The sequence below is a fragment of the Natator depressus genome, chromosome 6 (assembly GCF_965152275.1).
Source record: "Natator depressus isolate rNatDep1 chromosome 6, rNatDep2.hap1, whole genome shotgun sequence".
Taxonomy (NCBI): Eukaryota; Metazoa; Chordata; order Testudines; family Cheloniidae; genus Natator; species Natator depressus.
In genome coordinates this window covers 47,383,841-47,404,425 of record NC_134239.1, presented here as the reverse complement: position 1 = coordinate 47,404,425, position 20,585 = coordinate 47,383,841, and the positions used below count along the sequence as shown (strand labels likewise).

Genomic DNA, 20,585 nt, shown 5'->3' with positions numbered 1-20,585 from the left:
AAGACCCCATTATTTGGAAAGGAAGGTAACTGAACCTTTAAATGGAACCTTTTTAAACTGAGCGAATCTCTGGGTTTGCTATTGTAGTCATAAAGTTCTAAGAGTCTCATTAGCTGGTTAAGGTTTCTTCCCTTCACTCATATAATATTAGGGATGTGACATAGTGATAAAAGAAAATAAATTATAAAACCATAGATAGATTCAGGGCAATGGGAGGTTTCAAAATAAAATCTAATATCTTGCGGAGAGCATGTTAAATTGTCATGTCCTTTTTTCTGTATTTCCTTTTGCCACTTTGCTGATTACCCAGGTATCTGACGGTGTTTTTTAAAAAGCTCTTGGGGTAGTTAAGACCAGATCTTTCTAAGTGCTTGAAAGCCTAATACAAGGTTCTCACCACCGTCACCTCCCCTGAGGCCGATGGGATGAAAGCACTTTTCAGCAAGTTGCAGAAACAGGCCTTAGTTAGCCTCCTCCTGCACAACTCAGTTCAGTGAGACACAAGCCAGTGTGGATTTACAGTTGCTTCCATGAAGGTGCTGTGATTAGAGAATAACCTTAGCTATCGCTTGGAGTTCACATTCGCCGAGGTGTGGGTGGTGGTCAGCTTCTATAGTTGGTTGTGATATTACAAACTTCCAATTGTTTATCACAAAATAAGTTTGGCAGGGGAAACCTAATTCAGTAAGAGAATTTTTAATAGGTGTATCTCTTAGTAATCATTCGTAATGGGAAAGGGAAAGGAAAAGGAGTATGGGGTTGGGAATATATAGGATAATATAATGGGATATTGATAGGCTTGTCCGGAGTTTGGCTATGGTTTGGTCAGGGGGAAATTCCTTCCTTGAGTGTGGTAGTTGCAAAATTCTCCATAAAGCATCTGACTTTATAAACGGGATGTGCAGTAGGATTGGCAAAATATAAAAAAGTAAGAGATGAAGTTTCAGTGCAAACTGTGAACTGACTTGCTTTGTGGATTTAAGTCAGATTTTAATGTGTTTGAAAGTGGTATAATGGGGTTTTATTTCTCTCCAGTTCTTGGGTGTCTTTCTAATGGGTTAGATTAAAACTAACAGCATTCCACATCTTTCAGTCTATGCAAAAAGCCACCTCATTGTGCTCTTGAGATCAAATTGCCAGACGAGAGATAGGAAAACAGCAAGAACAAAGAAAAGCTAGCTGCACGTGTTTAAAATGATTTTTATGCATTACAGTGAAAAGGTTCATATAAAATTCAAGGAGGAGGTAAATGGCAATGAACTGAGTATTTTCCTTATTGTTTATTAATCAGGTGTTTGGTGTGTGTTGGATAGTTGGTTCGTTTTTGGTTTTGGCTTTTTAATGATTGTTCCCCAGTGTATCAGAAAGCAAACACAGCTAGTAGAATTAATTTATCTTGGGTTTTTGCTGGCAAAAAACAGACTCAACTAACAAACAAAAGTAAAATGTCTAAGTATAATAAAAAATTATTAGTGAATTTATAAATCAGCTTGGTGGTTCTAGATTTTGAACCCTAAAAAAAGGAAGGATTTCAAAAAGACATTTACAATGGAGATTCTGTTATGATTTATTGTTTCCCTTAGACTGATGCAGAAAAGCATTCGCAGGTCGAGCGGAATTCCCTGTGGTCCAGTGATGAAGTCAAGAAATCTGATGGAGGATCAGATAGTGGCATAAAGATGGAGTCTGGATCTAAATGGAGGCGAAATCCTTCCGATGTGTCTGATGAATCTGATAAAAGCACTTCTGGTAGGAAGAACACTGTCATTTCACAGACTGGTTCCTGGAGACGGGGCATGTCAGCTCAGATTGGCATTACTACACCGAGGACTAAACCTTCAACCACCTCAGGCTCACTGAAGACACCTGGAACAGGTGAGGAAAAATTTAACACACAGGCAGGCCAACAGTTTACATTGGAGAAATGAAGTGCTTAACTGCTTTCCTGTGGCAGGAGCTGAACTTCAACTAGTTCTATGTTTAATCGTAGATTTTGTGTGTGTGTGTGTGTGTATACAATATACTAAATTTCTGTGTTTCTGTTTTATGGCTCAAAGTGAATTTTAAATTATACTTATTATACTAAAATGCTTTGAGTATTGTTTGCCTGTTTTGAATGTCCCTTAAATTAGATTGTTCATTGGACACAGTGTTCGCAGTTCAATATTCTGGTTTCTTGTAATGGTAATTAGAGGAACTCCATTTTCATAGTCCTGGATTAAGAGTAACTCAGAATCTAGACTTTACGTGGCTAAGGATAGTTGTGTGAAAGAAGCTTTTTCAATGATAAAATAGCAACTGCATCTTAATTTATGTTAAAGCAAATTTTCAGATAGACTTCATCAGAGCTCTTAGTACATGCAAATTTGTGCAAGAGCATTAATAATATTTGTGCATGCAAATAGATGAATTACGCTTTCACTCACACTCGGTTGTATACCCTATTGTGAATGGAAATTTCAAGGTCTGTTTTGAAAATGTGGCCTTCACCAGTTATATACACTTTTTTTCTGAAGCTTATTTATTGTTGCTATATCATATCACTTCACTATTGACAAAAAGGGATCCAACCAATGGTAGTCATGAAGGAAAAACACATCTTATTTATCTGTCACTATTATTTAAAAATCTGTTCGCTGTTTTTTGTATTCTCAAGGGCAAACACACCAGATACTCTCTCCTGGCAAGCCTGCATATATAACTCTCAATAGTGCAGTTTAATACAAACTGGATCATAATTGCATACTTTTGTTTCTCATGATGCTTTGATGTTTACCATTTGCTTAGCATTTTCAATTTAAGTATTAGACTTCTTTTTCTATTTTTTAGGGAAAACTGATGATGCCAAGGTATCAGAAAAAGGTAGACTTTCTCCTAAAGCTGGACATGTTAAACGTTCTCCATCAGATGCAGGACGCAGCAGTGGTGATGAATCCAAAAAGCCTCCCGCAAGTAACTCTAGAACAGCTGCTGCTAATACAAATACATTTGGATTTAAGAAGCAGAGTGGGTCAGCTGGAGGCATGACTATGATTACTGCCAGTGGCACAACTATCACCAGCAGATCAGCCACACTGGGCAAAATCCCCAAATCATCTGGACTCATTGGTCGGTCCACTGGTCGGAAAACTAGTGTGGATGGCTCACAAAACCAGGACGATGGCTACTTAGCACTTAGTGCCCGCACTAATCTTCAGTATCGTAGTTTACCCAGACCCAGTAAATCCAGTAGCAGAAGTGGAGCTGGTAATAGATCTAGTACCAGTAGCATAGACTCCAACATAAGCAGCAAGTCAGCTGGGTTGCCTGTCCCAAAAATGAGAGAGCCAGCTAAGGTATCCCTCGGAAGCTCTCTGCCAGGTCTAGTCAACCAAACAGATAAAGAGAAAGGGATATCGTCTGACAATGAAAGTGTGGCTTCGTGTAATTCTGTTAAAGTGAACCCTGCATCACAGACTACTTCCAGTGGAGCTCAAAGCACTCACCAGCAAGGAGCCAAGTACCCTGACGTGGCCTCCCCCACTTTGCGCAGGTAGGCACAAAATTTGTTCATTGTGGAAGTACATTAACTGTAGTTATACAATTGTGGCTGTTCAGGCCAGGGACTGGCTAAGTTTTGTGGGCGCTTACTAATGTGTGTGCTAGGCTGAGGTCTTTGTACTGAAATTTAATTTCACAGCTAGTAAAGATGTGCGCCAGTAATATTGTAAATATTTATTGCATTACAGGACAGTAGCAGACTTAAACATTTGAAATTGATTGTTAAGCCCTCCCCAAAATGATCGCAGTTGTGGCTAATTCAGAATAAAGTTAGTACTTGAAAACATTATAAAGGCTGAAATATAAACCCACAACAGCAAGGTTATAGGCTCCTGTAGAACTACTAATTCCACCTAGGGTGACCAGATGTCCCGATTTTATCGGGACAGTCCCGATTTTAGGGGACTTGTCCCGCGTCCCGACCTTACATTGGTCAGAACGCCCTTTGTTCCAATATCGGGACTGTCCAGACCGCAGCCGCGGCACCACCGCGCACCGCTTCCTGGGGCAGCTCCCGGTGCCCGCCTGCCGGCAGGAGCGCCACATGCTGCAGGGGCGGGGCTTGCAGGCGCCAGGAGCGGGCAGAGAGCCCCCCGCCCACCCCACCACACTAGGAGCCAGAGGGACCTGCCTGCTGGATGCTTCCCGGGACGGAAGCTGCCCCAGGTAAGCACTGCTGGGGCTCCCCACCTCACCCCCTGGCGGGTCCCTCTGGCTCTTAGGGTCGGAGCGGGGCTGGGGGCAAGGGGCTCGCTGCGTGCTGCCAGCGCCTGCAAGCCCCACTCCACATCTCCGGCAGCACCCATTGGCACTTTTCCCAGCCAGTGGGAGCCACGGAGCTCGCACTTGTGGCAGGCACAGCACGTGGAGAGTGGAGACCCCCTCCCTCGCCGCTGTCACCCTAGGAGCCAGAGACCTCCCAGCAGGGCTGGTGAGTACGGCCAGGGAAGAGGGCAGGGTGTGAAGGTGAGTGTCTGGGAGGTGTGTGTGGGGGGGTGTTGGGCTGTGAGGGTGTGGAGGGCACTGGGCAGTGGGGGAGATTTGTGTGTTTTGGGGTGTTGGGAAGGGGGGGAGATCTGTGTGTGTCAGGGCACTGGGCAGTGGGGGTCTGTGTGGGGCATTGTGTAGTTGTGGTGGTGGGGCTGTGGGGAAGGGCACTGGGAGGGAAAAAGGGAGGGAGGGGAAATCTGTGTGTACTGGGAAACTAGCGAGTGGGGGGTTCTATGTTGGGTGCTGGGCAGCTATGGTGGGGCTGTGGGCAGGGGGGTGCTGGGCGGGGTGTGTGTGTGCACAGCACTGTGCATTTGTGGTGGAAGGGTTGTAGGGGGGGCTCTGGGCATAGTGGATCCAGGGGGCGCTGGGCAGGGGAGCTGTGTGGCGCAGCATGGGCCCACCCCCAACAGGAAGCGGCACGCTGGTAGCACAGGGCTCGGCGGACAAGTGTGCTTCTGGCTCCAGTCGGGGCTGTGCACCTGTGTCTGTCTCTTCTCCACCCCCACCCCCAGCCCCCACCCCGCTCACCCAGTGTGTCCTGATATTTCACTGTTGTGATCTGGTCACCCTAATTCCACCCCATTGTACTTACACATTGTGCAGCAACACAGGGAACCAGTCCAAAGTTTGGCCAGATTTACACATTGAAGTCAATGGAGTTACTCCAGATTTGCATTAGTGTGAGAATGTAATGTGACCCAGTATATTTACATTTGTTCACTTACTTGGCCGAATACAGTATCTCACTCCGTTACATGTAACGTTGTCCTGTGTGGGGAGACTCTTTACCTTAGGTGCCCGAGTATGTAGGTACAGAAGAGCTTAATTAAAGGTACTATGTCAGCCGCATTGAATTTTCTTATTTTTTACAAAAATCTTCTTTCATGTAATGATTTATTTCCTAGCTTTTTCTGACCTTATATATTCCCTTCCCTTCCCCATTATTTTTAACATAAGTACTTGGGTGAGTGGGAGTTAATTTCCTTGCTTTTCTGCAGCATTTGCATCAATGTCTTGACTGTAGCAAAGGTATGCATTAACATTATTTTCCACTTTAATTTGACATCGTAAGTAACATAGTCTCTTTTGAGTTGCAGTGTTCTGGATTTCATTGTTGTCTTGACATCATAATTTCATCTCTGTACAAGGACACTGACATCATCCTACTTCAAATGAAGTGAGGATGTCACATTCTGTTCAACTTGCCAACTTAAGCGTAACTCCTGTAATGGTGGTTTGGGTTCCAGCTAGGCACAAAAGGACTACTTCATTTCTTTTGAGATGAATGGCCATCTTTGAAAAGCCTGTGCAAGTATAATTCAGCATGACCTGTGTAGTTTAGTGATTCTCCTATTTCTGGACATCGTTAGAAAAGTTATGTCTTGCTGAAAAATTAATTTCTAGCAATTACTATTTTAAAACAAAAAAACTAGAAGATTGTTTGTTGTTCTGATATTATACTGCAAATGAAAAATGTCCATGTTGCTTGCCTCAAATATATTAATAATCAAAGTCAATCGTACATTTCTGTTGATGACCAGAAAACCATTTTGCTAGACCCGTCGTTGGTATAACGTTTGAACTACATGCGACTTTTAAGAATAGAGACTGTCAGGTGTCTTAGAGAGATTTTTGTGGAGGAGGTTAAGGTTCAGTCTAAACCTTCACTTTCTCGGTTAGCTATTTCATGTTTCAGTTGTCACCAGACTATGTAAATAAACGTGTCCCTGGCAGAGCTAAATCGTTTGTAGTGGAAATTGCCTAGTGTGTGTATTGCTGGGCACTAGCCCTGTCATTGTGTAATATTGAGAATGTTGTTGCACTCTTTGTGTTTAATTAATATTCCATGCTGATTTGACATGCAAATAAGCATCTATAACTATAAAAAGACAGCAGTAAAGACTGCTACTTCTGTATGTTAAATACTACCCCCCTTGAATCTGAAAGCAAATATATTTTCTACACTCATGTGAAGGGTAAAATTCCATAATTAAATTATTTTATGAAAGTCTAGCACTGTCTTAATTGTTCAAGCATATCTCATCTATCACTTTCTGTCATGTGAAAACAATTTATATTACATAGAAGACAATGCATGTTTTTATGCCACTTGTTTGTGAGCCTTAGTGTTCACTCTTCTCTTGATGCATCCCTAAGGACACAACCCAATAGTCAGCTTAGTTATGCCTGTTTCTTGTCAAAACTCGGAGAGGAGGAAAAATATTCTCATTGTCTGTAGGATGTCTCCTTCCAAGGTTAATCTTTAGACTGACACTGCCAACTTGCTGAGTTGGGCTGGTTCTGCATTCAAAAGGTACATTCTTCAGACCCCATCCTCCTTGGATGTCCAGCTCCACGACTCTTTTTTATTTATTTAATTACCTCATTTAATTAGGTTTGGGAATCAGTATGCCAGGAGACATTATCCATACGACAGAATCATCCCAGTGGGTCTGGGAGTCATACATATTGACTATATTCTAGTTGGTGACAATCTGTTTTAAAGAAAGGAATTTGTCATTGTTCTACGGTAGCACTTTGAAAATATCCCTATCTCCCTCCCTATCTAGTTTCTTTTGCGGTATTGACTCCAAGTTCAGAGAAAAGTTAGCATTAGTTTGACCTCAAAAATCTCCATTACTCAAAGACATTCTTCACCTTCTTGGTCTGATGGCATGCTTGTTGTAAGTACGCTCAGCAAACTAAGACCAAATTAAGCTAAATTAAGAGATAAACACCCTCATAGTACATTCTAGAAGCAGGGCTTGCTATATAAATGCAGGGATCTCCTCTGTTAAATCACCACTATGTAGTGATCATATCTGCTCCTAAGCAGAAGAAATCTAGGACTCCCTTAAGGAAGTTGTTTAGGGATAATAGAAGATGGTATATTGTTATGTTCCTAGCAGAGTGCTGTTTGAAATCTCCTAACCACTGCTCCGAGTGGGTGACATTTTCAAAAGCACTTAAGTGATTTAAGAGCATATATCCAATTTTCAAAAGTGATGTAGGCACTTAGAAGTCTAAGTGCCATTGACTTTCAATGAGACTTGGGTTCCAAAGTGCTTAAGGCCCTTTGAAAATGGGTATCTTGAATAGTTTAGGTGCTTTTGAAACTTTCCTCCAATGGCTCTTCTGAAGGTAATAGAGGCTATTTGCATGATTTAGACAGGGCAGTGTTTTTAGGGGGAAATTATCAGACTTTCCCTTCTAGGTGTCATTGACTTTCGTAGGGGATTTCTTCAGATACTTACTTTTGTATGGGCCGCTCGGTGATTAATGCAAAAGTCAAAATCTTTTCCTCAGAAATCTGTGTTATCTTTTAAAATATGATTTGAGTAATCTGTACTTATAGATCTGAACAAAGGCCAGTCTAATATTCCATGCTTTAAAGTCATCAGTTCAGTATTATCACAGGTAAAATCCATTTCCCTCAGGAAACAGAAGATAAAATGGCTAATATATTTTAGTTCTGTGAAAGTTATGTTTGAAGGTTCATAGAAGGAAAAGTTAAGATGTGTCTGAAATTGGCATAATAATTTTCTCTGGGTTTTATTAATGGCAAGGAAGGGAAAAGGAAGCCCATCAATTCATGGTTGTCGATATGAATCTAAGAAAGACAATTTACAGGCAGGAAATTTCTTTGAAGCAGAGCCTATCTTTCTCTCTCTTTTCGATTTAGCTAGCAACAAAAAATTCTTTTTCTGAAGCACCGGTTTTCAGTCTATTATCATAGTTACCATTGTACCATTTCCTATAGATGTAACATCTGGGGTCTCAATATAATTGAATATGTAATTTTCCAGTAATAGTTTTTCAGGTGTCTAAGGACAAATAATATATGTATAAAGTATCACTTAGTCATTTTACATTCCATTTCATGAAGTTTTTGTTACATTCTCTGAACTTTTTTCACAGACTTTTTGGTGGAAAACCAAGTAAACAAGTTCCAATCACAACAGCTGAAAATATGAAAAATTCAGTGGTGATCTCCAATCCTCATGCTACCTTGAACCAGCCGGGTAACCTTGATTCTCCTTCTGGCAGTGGTATACTGAGCAGTGGGGGCAGCAGTCCTCTTTACAGTAAAAACACAGACATGAACCAGTCTCCGTTAGCCTCTAGTCCCAGTTCGGCCCATTCAGCTCCCTCCAACAGTTTAACTTGGGGTACCAACGCAAGTAGCTCTTCCGCTGTTAGCAAGGATGGCATTGGATACCAGTCTGTCAGCAGTCTTCACACCAGCTGTGAATCCATTGATATCTCTCTCAGCAGTGGAGGTGGGCTGAGCCATAACTCGTCCAGTGGCTTGATCGCAGCTTCTAAAGATGATTCTTTGACTCCCTTTGTCAGAACCAACAGTGTTAAGACAACTTTGTCTGAGAGGTGAGTAGGTTTAAATTTAGACCCCATTAATATGTACTATATGTTCATATCTTAAAAATCAGTGATGTGACAACTGTAACTGACATTTCATGATTACAATTCAGATTGCCATTCCTACAAGGTAAATATCGAATGATACTACCACAAGATACGAAAATAGCCATTTCAACCAAGGAATTCAGTTCTGAATTACATTAGGTGTGGAGATGGGTTCAGAAGAGTCTTTCATTTGCAATTGCCACTGCTGTGGGACATTTTTAATTACTCAGTGCTACCTCCTATTTGAATTTCACATATCTTCTTATCTTTCTGTATCAGCTGACCTAGTAGTGGTGTACAATACCAGCATTTTAATCTTGTCTTGAGAAGCCAAGTATTTCTGGTTAAAATTAATGAGTTTGTTTTAATAATATTTCACACAATTAGGATCTGGACAATAAGTGCTTGGATACTGTGGTGATTAGTCTGGTATATGAACCGAAGTAGAACAGAAAATTTCTTTCTGAGCAAACAAGAGTGCACTGTCTGCAGAAGGCAGTGTCTGAAACCTTGGAATTTAGCCTTACCTTATTGTATGACTTTATTACTAAAACTTTGTTGCATCTTTGTAACAGAAAACAACTACTAAAAAAAATGTTCTAACAGTTTTTTGTTTTAACTCCTTCCCCTTTCTCTCCATTTTTCATGCTAATATTCCTTCTCTTGTTTTCTGTCTCATTGGACTTGTTCTTCTAGCCCTCTCTCTTCCCCTGGTGCTAGTCCCAAATTCTGCAGAAATACTTTACCCAGGAGACAGGACAGGTAATGCTGTCTCAAGGCAGTAGAATGCACAAAGGCTCTGGGTTTTGTTGCCCACATTTATAAAGCAAAGTGTCTTGTGAGAGATGGGCTCAGTTGAGACCTCTGCTGTGTTTGTTGTTCAGATGTAAATTGTGACACAGACATGCCAGTGAGAGTCGACTTAATTAAATCTGGGGGTGGCATACAGAGTTGACAGATGTAGTTCGTGGGGTTTTTGTTGGGTTTTTTTGTTTGGTTTCTTTTGTTTCTTTGACAAAGGCAATTTTAAAATCCTGCAATTTGTATCTACCATGATGAACTCTCACTAGCATTTCAGCATTCCTATGGCATGCTGCTTTTTTCACTGCGTTTCAGGCTTTTCACCTTTGTCATGAAGTTCAAGTGTTGTTCAGTACACTCAGTGTTGTAAGTCCTTTACTCCAGTTTGATTCGTAGGTGTCTTGCAGATTTGTGTGTGTGTCCTTTCTTGTAACAATGAATGCAGGAAGATGAGAGATGGTGGACATGAAGTTAATGACTCCAGCTTGCTTTTGCACTCAGCTATGATATGGCCACTCCTACATCTAGGAACTGACAATGATATTAGCTAGAGGGCTTGACAGTAAATTAATGTATTTAAACATGGTATTTATTTCAGTTAAAAACAAACCCTCCTCATAAAATGAAAAGCCAGTTGTCCATTTGCCAGTTAAGTGAAAATACAATACTTTAAATATTTGCTTTTTGCAAATGCTAATAGAGTGATTTCACTCTGAAGATGGAATTTAAGTTGAAATACAGAAGCACTGAAAACCGTGTGCCCATTTGAAAAAGCAGCCACTATATTTACATTGCAACTAAGGCTGTGTCTACACTACAGCTTATGCGGACATAACTTATGTCGCTCAGGGGTACGTATAAACCACCCCTCTGAGCAACGTAAATTAGGTCGGCATAAGTGCTGGTGTGCACAGCGCTATGTCAGCAGGAGAGCTTCTCCCAATGACATAGATTCTGCTGCTCGCAGAGGTTGGTTTTTTTTTGCCCTCTCCCATCACCACACGTGTTGCAGTGGTGCAGCTGTATCACTACCGCTGGGCCGCTGCAGTGCTGTTTGTATAGACATGGCCTAAGTGACAGTAATTGATTGCATTTGCTCTGTGAAGAAGGCAGAAGGAAATGGTATGAAGGCATCTTTTGACTTTGAGATATTATCAGTATTCACAAGTAGGTGGCTGCACACCTGCTTAAATATATATTTTTAAGCATTCATTTGAAGCATGTTCTTTTATTTTTTAAAGAGCCATTTTTGTTCACTATGAAAAGGAGAAATAGCAAGGCCACCATTGTGAGCAGATGAAATTCATTAGCATGATACCAAATGCATGTATAACACGATCCACACATGCCTAGGAGGCTTTTTTTTGTTGTTGCATGTTTACTTAGACAGGGTGCATCACTTTTTCCTCTGAAAATGTGATGTAGATGTTAATACTTTTCTCCTCGTCCTGATTTTTAATCCTCCCCTTTTGTTCTTCTCTGAAGTTCTTTTCTTTTAACTTTTCTACAGCGACCCACATCTTGATAGGAACACTTTGCCTAAGAAGGGATTCAGGTATTGGTGTTTCCACATAGTATAACAGCTTTTGTTGTGGTTTTGGAGCTTTGCTTTGTGTTTCTGTTGTGGCTGTTCGTGGTGGTCTCTGCTTTTGCAGGGGGTGGCAGCAGTCTTTCTTTCTTTCTTTTTAAACACCTCAAAGAAGGCCCTTTTCCAACATGTTTCTTTTCTTCATCCAGTGGCTTCACTGCTTGAGCAGGAACTGTGGCTTTTGCTGGCTGAATTGCTGAATAGCATCTCATAAACCATCATTGGGCTTGATTTGAAAGCAATAATTTGCAGCTTTTATGGCTAGTGCACTAAACTAGGTGTATCCATTTTCACAATGCAGTTCCTGGAACCTTGAAGATTTATTTAAGAAAAAATTGATTTACAACATCTTAATGAACTTCTTAGGATGAAATTGAAAAAAAGCATTTTAAAAGTGTGTTTGCTTCAGAATACACTTTTAATGGATCTCTAGAGAGACAATTTGTGGCCTGATAGAAAAAAATACAACCTGACAAACATTTGGTAAATGTCTGTTCCTGAAACACCATCGATATGTAGGGAGTATTGAAATCTAGAAAAAAAGCACTGAGAAACATTTTTCCTCCCTTAGTAAACGGAAGCAATTTTAGTGAAATTATTAACTTTAAGGCTACAAATTAAATGCTTTAAGTCCATGTTACAGACTTCACAGAAAATATCTGGCCAGTTTAAAACATTTAAACTTTAGACTTGCTTTATGCTGCTTTTAGGATCACTGAACCAATGGCTTCAAATTGCGGCTGCAATTTATTCTGCACTATAAACACATTGTTCTTTGTGTCAGCTTTATCACACCGAGCTGGGTGCTAAAAGCATTTCATAGAATGAAATTTTTGTGTAAAATGTGTCTATGGCTGTCAAATGCGCATCTAGTTAATAAACACTATCTTTTAAGATTGAAACATTTGAGGGCTGAAGAGGTATGTATTAATTTTGTATTATTTTTATTTTAAATAGGTGTTAAAATAAAGTGACTATTAAAGGCCCCAGTCCTGCAAAGATGTATGCATGTGCATAACTTTAAAGATGCAAGTAGTCCGAAATCAGTGACTATAACTATAGGATTGAGGCTAAGGCATAAGAAAAGAATGTACTTTTAAAAAACTCTCTTGGCCAAGTTCTTATAATGTTCGTTGTTCTTAACTGGCAAACAATATTTTACTATATTTAATGCAATCTGATCACCTGTATGCCTAAATTAGATGTTAAATAGAACTCCAAATTAATATGAGTTATGTTTGACTGATTTTTTTTAATTTGAAGCCAATCCTCTTTATAAAGAGATTAATTCCCCATAAATATTTACTTTCTAAGACCAGATGACATATCTTAGCAGAGATACAGAAACCCATAAGTAAAATTCCATTGAGCTTAATTGGGTGCTATTTTTAAGATAAAAGGGACAATAACATTAGGGCTATTTTTGGACAAAAGTTATACTCTTTGAGTAAAAACAAATATAGCTATTATTTACAAGCAATTAGACCTCATGTAGGTTTGGCCATTTTGGCTTTTAAAAAAAAGTTGAAAGTATCTTGTCAGTTGTCATCTGTACCTGTTTGGCACATTTTATGACATTCTATCTATATATTATGTGACAGACCCAGAGCAGTGGGGTACAGGAGTCTGGTAGAAGGCAAATATACTGGCCACTGGATGAATAGTTTTCTGTTCCCTGAGTGATCAGAGCAGGGGCTGCGCTAGAGCAATCAGGAACCTGCTAGAAACAATTAAGACAGGCAAGCTAATTAAGACACCTGGAGCCAATTAAGAACATACTAGAATCAATTATGGCAGGCAGGCTAATCAGGACACCTGATTTAAAAAAGGACCTCCCATCAGTTAGTGGAGCGTGTGTGAGGAGCAGGGTGTTAGAAGGCATGCTGCTGGAGGACTGAGGAGTACAAGCATGATCAGGCTTCAGGAGGACGATCCTGCGGTGAGGATAAAGAAGGTGCTGGGGGGAGGCCATGGGGAAGTAGCCCAGGGAGTTGTAGCTGTAGCTGTTACGCAGTCGTTACAGGAGACGTAGACAGCTGCTATCCACAGGGCCCTGGGCTGGAACCCGGTGTAGAGGGCGGGCCCGGGTTCCCCCCATCTTCCCCAACTCCTGATCAGACACAGGAGGAGTTGACCTGGTCTGTGAGCAACACCAGAAGGGAAGGTCTAATTTGGAAAGGGATCTGGCCTGTTCCCGACCCACTATGTGGGACAACAGAGACTGTGGAGATTGTTCTCCATTTTCCCCACGCTGGCCAGTGATGAGGTTAGCTAACTGAACGGCAGGTTTGCGTCTCTAGCAGAAGCAGCCAAACTGAGGGCTGCCATGAAACTCTGAGGTGAGCAAATCCTCCAAAAAGCACAGAACCCACCAAGGTAGAGGAGGAACTTTGTCACAATAAGCAAATACTTCTCATACGGTATTTCAAAGTGACATCTGTATCATTTCACATCTCTCATTATTATTATTATTATTAGTTGTATAGCACTTACATGGACTAGTTACTTCTAACATAGGTATAAGACCAGGGGAGAAACCCTGGCCCGATTAATATCATTGAGAGTTTTGTTATTGACTTCAGTGTAGCCAGGATTAAACCCAGTCCTTGGCCTGAAGAGAAGGGTAAACACAGTCTACTTCATAATGATGTAATACTACGAATTCTGAACAAATGTGATATATTTCCAGGGGCCTATGTATTAATGTCTCCCTAATATGAATCATTGCAATACACATTGTTTAAAGGTCTACCTTTTAGCGGCTTCATTGATCTGAATCTGATTATAGTATGCCAAAGAGCCATGCCAAGGGACTTCAAAGATGAACTGAGCTGTTGAAATAGTGATAAAATTGTGGTATAAACTAAAACAAGCAAAGAAATTCCAAAGTAAAGTCACTGATTTTGCAAACACTGACTTATGTGCTTGACTGTAAGCATACATGTGTTTGCCAAATCAGCTCTTAAGGCTCCTTCCCTTGTACTTACCCATTGCAGAATCCATAGTAAAAAGATGCACTTTTTGAACTCCAGTGGAATGAGTTGGGGTTGGGATAAGAGCCTTAATTCAGAATTATATACCTTTTATATCACTTAGTCCTTAAATTTTATCTGAAGATTTTTTTTCCCAAATAATATTTCTTTCAAGTACATCTTAAGATAAGTTTTGAAATAATTTCTGGTTTTGCAGGTACACCCCTTCATCCCAACTTCGTAGTCAAGAGGATGCAAAAGAATGGCTACGTTCACATTCGGCAGGAGGCCTTCAGGACACTGCTGTCAATTCTCCATTTTCATCTGGCTCCAGTATAACATCACCCTCTGGAACTAGATTTAATTTCTCCCAGCTTGGTGAGTAATTAAGTGTTATGATCAGTGTAACATAATGTGATAGGGTGTACCTGGCCTTTGCAGCTCCCTGCAGAAGGCCCCTCAGTCCTACTTCATCCCACCTCAAGAAAGGAGCAGTGAAGCTGCCTAGAGAGGCCTCATGGAAGCAGCCGGTCAGAGCCCAGCAGACTCAGATAAAAGGAGCTGCAGGGCCTTAGCCGATCAGTTCCTGGCTGGGACCAGAGGGGCATGAAAGGGTGCTCCTCTCTGGCCAAAGCAGCTTGAGGGAAACCAGTGTGTGGTTCTGGCTGTATTTGCTTAAACTGGGAAAGACAGGACCTGAGAACTTTAACCCTGAGGTATGGGTGAAGATAAGGAGCTAGGTGGGAAGAGGCACAGGGAAATAGCAGAGTATTGCAGTAAGAGGTACATGGCTGTTGTTTATAGGGTTCCTGGGTTGGAACCCGGAATAGTGGGCCAGCCTGGGTTCCTCCACTGGCCACCACTAAAGTTGTGTAAACCCTGAGAAGGTGACAAGGCTCATTGGGAACCCCAGGTGAAAGACTGAATTTAAAGGGCCCAGAGCTGGTGCTGCCCAGAACCGGACAGGGCAGATATACAGGTTTTGTTGGACTTTTTGCTCACCTGGAAGGGTTTCGTTTTGACTGTGAGCCAGCTGAAGGGCTGAGCCACTGAAGCAGGAGCAGGAAGTGCTTAAGAGGTGAGTGCCCCCGTTACACATGTTGTCTATTTTGAAAGTAGTGAATTTAACAATGTACCTTTCTTCTCACAGGCCCAAATGCCCTACCTAGCTCTGGGTACAGCATGCTACCATCTAGCTTCAATTCAGGAAATATTTATCTTGACAGTGATAAGATAGGCCTTTGGGTGCTGACCAGTCAGCACTGTTCTGTGGTGTGATCAAAAGTGGTACATCTGAATTGACCCTATTCAAAATGGTGCTGTGCGTATAATCAAATGCCCTACATAAGCTATTCACCTAAACTTCCCTACATGCTTAGATCTACTTCATCTTTGAACTCCAGGCATATTAAAAAATGTGATCATCTAAGCATTTGAGTATCTTTTATCATTGTATAGACTTTCAGTCAGCTTATTATGAAACCAGACAAAGCTTTATCCAACACAATCACAGACAAGCCAGTGGAATTTTAAGTTGGAAAGTTTACCATCCCTTCATTTGGTAACTTGGATTAAAATAAACACATTTTTAAATGGAAGAAATGTTAAAGTTGCTTAGAAGAAGCTATATAATTCTGCTAGCTTTAATTAAATGTACTAGCATATGAAACAAAGTAATTTTAAAGTTCTCATAGTCTTGAAATTCTATCCAGTAATAGACTTGCTTTCAACTTAAAAGCGACTGCACAGTAATTCCCTGTTCATTTAGGGCCCAGTTTAGATACATAAATCAGTACTTAGGCACTCAAGTTGGAACATCTGAATCAGAGGGGTTTCAAAATATTTTATATAAGAAACAAATATATTATTATGTATAACATTTTATTGTCTTTAAAGATATATATACAATATATGAGAGTTTTTATTGTCAGGGTTGCTCAGTTACTGGTTTTTATAGGCATGGACTGTTGCTGGAACTGTTACCTGACACTATTTAAAACAGTTTATTTTTCTGTGTAAGTATCCATTTATTGTACGAGTTAAGCTTTCAGTGTGGTGTGTGGGCAGTTGTCTGTAAAAATCCTGTTATCACAAACACATCTGATGTCTGGTGCACCAGTTTAAAATATTTCTTAGTTACCTTTGCGGTTTATTTTGATGTGGAAAACCTAAATCCTATGAGGTGACATATATATACTTAATGTACTCTAAACAAAGGTTGTATCTCCGATAATCCGTAGTTAAGTTTTTAGTTTTTGTGTTAATTTTTAAAAATCTGTATGCTAGAAAGATAAAGCAAAATATGGGAAAAAAAAACACAAAAAAACCCCAAAGTTAAACCTATACCTGTGAGCTATCTGCATCCTAGTATTTATGGAACAGTTTGTGTACTATGTGATTTGTAGAAATTTGCTTGGTCACTTATTTCCAGTGCAATTTTGAGCTCAAGCAAAACCGTCCTAGCAACAATTTGAATGCACTGAAAGAAACAAGCTATAAACCAGTCCAAAATAGTTTTTGTCAAATCAACATCTAAAACAAAATTCAAGATAAACAGAGAGGGGGGGTAACTTCCTAAAGTGTTCGCAGCAAACAACCTGCATCAGGAGCATGGAATTATATCACGAGTCAAGCAAAACCGTATGACAGCCTTTGCAGGCTCACAAAGTAAAAATGTTGGGGCTTCTAGCTACTTTGGAATTTACATGAAGATGAACTATATGACCATATTTCATAAGTAATGCAGCTACCAGAAATGAAGTTCATTAAGATGTTGTAAATCAATTATTTCTTCAAGGTTCCAGGAACTGCTTTGAGGAAAATGAATACAGCTAGTTTAGTGTGCTAGCCATAAAAGCTGCAAAGTATTGCTTTCAAATCAAGCCCAATGATGGTTTATGAGATGCTTTTCAGCAATTCAGCCAGGTAAATGATAGTTAACTTTATCCTCAATAGAAGAGGAAGGTGATTGATTTGGGCTTTATCCTTCAGGACATTTTGGGCTCAAGAGATGCCCTGCAAGGGAAGTAAACTTCCACTGACTTCAGTAGCAAGTGCTGACATGCAGGGCCAAACCCTTTTGGACACAGGTGTAATTATAGCTTTTTTTCAAAGAAAAAAGAAACTGACCTTTTGTAAGAGAAATATGAACCATATCTCCGATGATAAATGAGCCCAAGATACCAAGAGAACATAATACCAGATATGAAATCAAGAGACCAGGGAGAGCTAGGACTCAGCAGTCCAATCTTCAACTTGACTCCTAACCAACTGTTTCTCAGTCAGAGGAACAGGTGAATAGTAACAAACCTAATGGAACATCAGACTGCTGAGTGGCAAGTTTGGCGAATGTTATCGGGTTTTTTTTTTCCTCTGCAAAATGACTGAATAATAATAAAAAACACACAAAATCCAGAAAAAAGGTGGTCCTGGATGTAGAACTTACATGTTCTAAACAACATTGGTCCTCACAGGGTATTTGAGGCAGGGGTAATATTTATATAAAACCCTTGATCTATGTGTTCTGTATGCATGCAAGTATGTATGTCACTCAGTTGTAACTTACTGAGATCCCTTTCTGGAAAACACCAGTTGAAAAGTGCAGTACTATTATGAAACTAAAGTTCTTTGAATTTGTAGCTACTCTTATATTCACATGAGAATGTCAGTCTTTCTGAGAGCTTTGAAGCAAATACTTCACAGAGTATGCTGTTTATGAAAAAGATCAGGGGTTCTCAACTTCATTGCATCGCCACCCCCTTCTGACAACAAAACTTACTTCACGACCCCAGGAGGGGGGACTGAAGCCCAAGCCCTACTGCGTCAGCCCTCGGCAGGGGACCTGCAACTTGATTCCTGCCACCCAGGGCTGACGCCCTAGGGCTTTGGCTTCAACCCTGGGCAGTGGAGCTCAGGATTCAGCCCTGGGCCCCAGCAAGTCTAAGCCAGCCCTGGTGACCCAATTCAAAGGGGGCCCCCTTTGGCGTCCCAACCCCCAGTTTGAGAACCGCTGCAAAAGATCATTTAAATTAGTTTGGGCTCTTTACTCCAGTTGGAGAGAGAACTATTCCAAATGAATTTAGAATTAATTAGTTCCTACCTATGTGGTGATATTGACTTGACTGAACTTCCAGTGTAAACATAAAGACTCAAAGGCCTGTGCCGAAGCTGACCTTTTTATTTTTAACTTAGTTTATATAGCTCTTGTATGAATCCACTGCATTGTAGGAAGGAAATTAAGCCAAGAAGATATAAATTTCTGCCTGCATATCTGATTATAAGAAAACAGTCTTTTTTCGGTAGCTGCGCAAGAAATAGATATGTGAATTTCCTGTTCTACTATATATTCCTTACTTTTTAGCAAGCCCTACTACTGCGGTCCAGATGAGCTTGTCAAATCCAACCATGCTACGGACGCACAGCCTTTCCAATGCAGATGGTCCTTATGATCCTTACAGTGACACACGCTTCCGGAATAGCTCAATGTCACTAGATGAGAAGAGTAGAACTATGAGCCGCTCTGGGTCATTCCGTGATGGCTTTGAAGAAGGTAAATCAAGCTTGTGAAGGCACTGCTAATGGACTGGAAACCATTTACACTGAAATCAATGGAAAAAGCTTCATTGACTTAAACAGGAATAGGATCAGGCCCATAATCCTACCAATTAAATTATTTAAAATTGAATGTTGTTAAGTGTCAAGTTATTTTGTTGTACCAGTTTTGAAAATGAAGGAGAAAAAGAATGTAAGGCAGTATCCAAAGCCCATTACCATTAATGGAAAGACTCTCATTGATTTCACTGAGTTTTGGATCAGGCTCATAAAATGTAAGAAGAAGAGAAAGACAAGCAGTTACTAAGTATCAGGGGGTAGCCGTGTTAGTCTCTGTCCACAAAAACAACAAGGAGTCTGGTGGCACCTTAAAGACTAACAGATTTATTTGGGCATAAGCTTTCGTGGGTAAAACATAAGTGCTGTTTTACCCACGAAAGCTTATGCCCAAATAAATCTATTAGTCTTTAAGGTGCCACCAGACTCCTTGTTGCTTAAGCAGATACTAAGAACTTTGCTGATTTCTGTAGACATGGGTATATTGTCCAGCTCGTGTGTAAGATTGAAATTTAACTAGAGGGATTGGTGGGGGCAAAAGAATAGTCTATTTTAATGGAAGAATTTCAAACATGGTTTTTTCTTCTGGGTGCATTTTGAGTTTCAGTTTAAACAGTTAAATCAAAGATAGGCTAATATGATTTTCTTTTTTCTCCCCTTTCCACAAACCTACCTTTCAGTGTCAACTAGTTATGTGTTTACTTTATTTCATATTAACATTCAGAACTATGATACAGAAGATTTATGACAAGTATGTAATTAGAAGTGTAAAATTTTTAGGAGTATAAGAAAAAATTGAATGCATGCAGATTGAACTATGCAAAATATTTTGCCATAACAAGATTCATATTAGACCAAAAGTGGTGGAACTTAATATACAGGTTGGAAGAGAAAAACTTACTATTAGTATTGCAATTTCTTGAAATGCAAGCATGTTAATCTTTTAAGAGGTTACAATTAAATTCTAGGCATTTTCTATGGTTAAATTTCATTTTTCAGGTTACATTATGTTGCTACTGTGGGGATATGGTAGCATGGAGTTTATGTTCATGCAAAGGTCCTTTGGTATCTGCCCACTACCATCCCTGCATCCCCAAAGCCCTTCCCTCTTGAAGGAAACAGCCTCTGAAAACCTTTACAAAATAAATTATTTCCTGGGCTGGTTGCCCTTTCTGCCTACAGGCTTTGCTGTGGGAGAGTACAACATCATTAGGTCACTGAGGTGACACACACAATCCCTAATGGTGAAATTCTGGCTCCATGGAAGACAATGAGAGGTTTTTTTTTAGTGGGGTCAGGATTTCACTCTTAAGGGTTGATAAAGACCAGTAGGTTGGTAGGTTTTACTTAGGATCAGATTCTACTCCAATGATACTGGTTAATTACTCCGCAGTACAATCATGTAACCAAGCTGCATTTGGCCACTAATCTTGTATTTTGTTTCTATTATTACTTTTTGTCCCAATCTTTGGGTCTCTCAGTATGGACTATGTCTGTTAACCTGAATGGGACATGTAGAAGGAGAATTAAGGTCCTAATGATATTCCCATTCAACATTCCTTACTAAATTCTTCCTCAGGCAAAAAATACATCAGCTTCAGTGCAAATTATGCGTCAGGAAGAAGCAATGAGTGGGTTCCAAAGGGCCTGATTGTGCT

At 40.3% G+C, this 20,585-nt stretch overlaps 1 protein-coding gene across 3 annotated transcripts in view; it reads left to right on the top strand.

Annotated features, from left to right (window-relative positions):
• NAV2 (neuron navigator 2) overlaps nucleotides 1–20,585 on the top strand; it is a 354,826-nt gene that overhangs the window by 293,744 nt on the left and 40,497 nt on the right. For all 3 annotated transcript variants that reach the window (XM_074955205.1, XM_074955203.1, XM_074955204.1), the window contains 7 exons: nucleotides 1,584–1,875; nucleotides 2,830–3,532; nucleotides 8,452–8,919; nucleotides 9,655–9,720; nucleotides 11,270–11,314; nucleotides 14,537–14,697; nucleotides 18,680–18,868. In XM_074955205.1, the coding sequence (XP_074811306.1) occupies nucleotides 1,584–1,875; nucleotides 2,830–3,532; nucleotides 8,452–8,919; nucleotides 9,655–9,720; nucleotides 11,270–11,314; nucleotides 14,537–14,697; nucleotides 18,680–18,868 (1,924 nt within the window). The remainder of the gene's footprint in view (nucleotides 1–1,583; nucleotides 1,876–2,829; nucleotides 3,533–8,451; nucleotides 8,920–9,654; nucleotides 9,721–11,269; nucleotides 11,315–14,536; nucleotides 14,698–18,679; nucleotides 18,869–20,585) is intronic.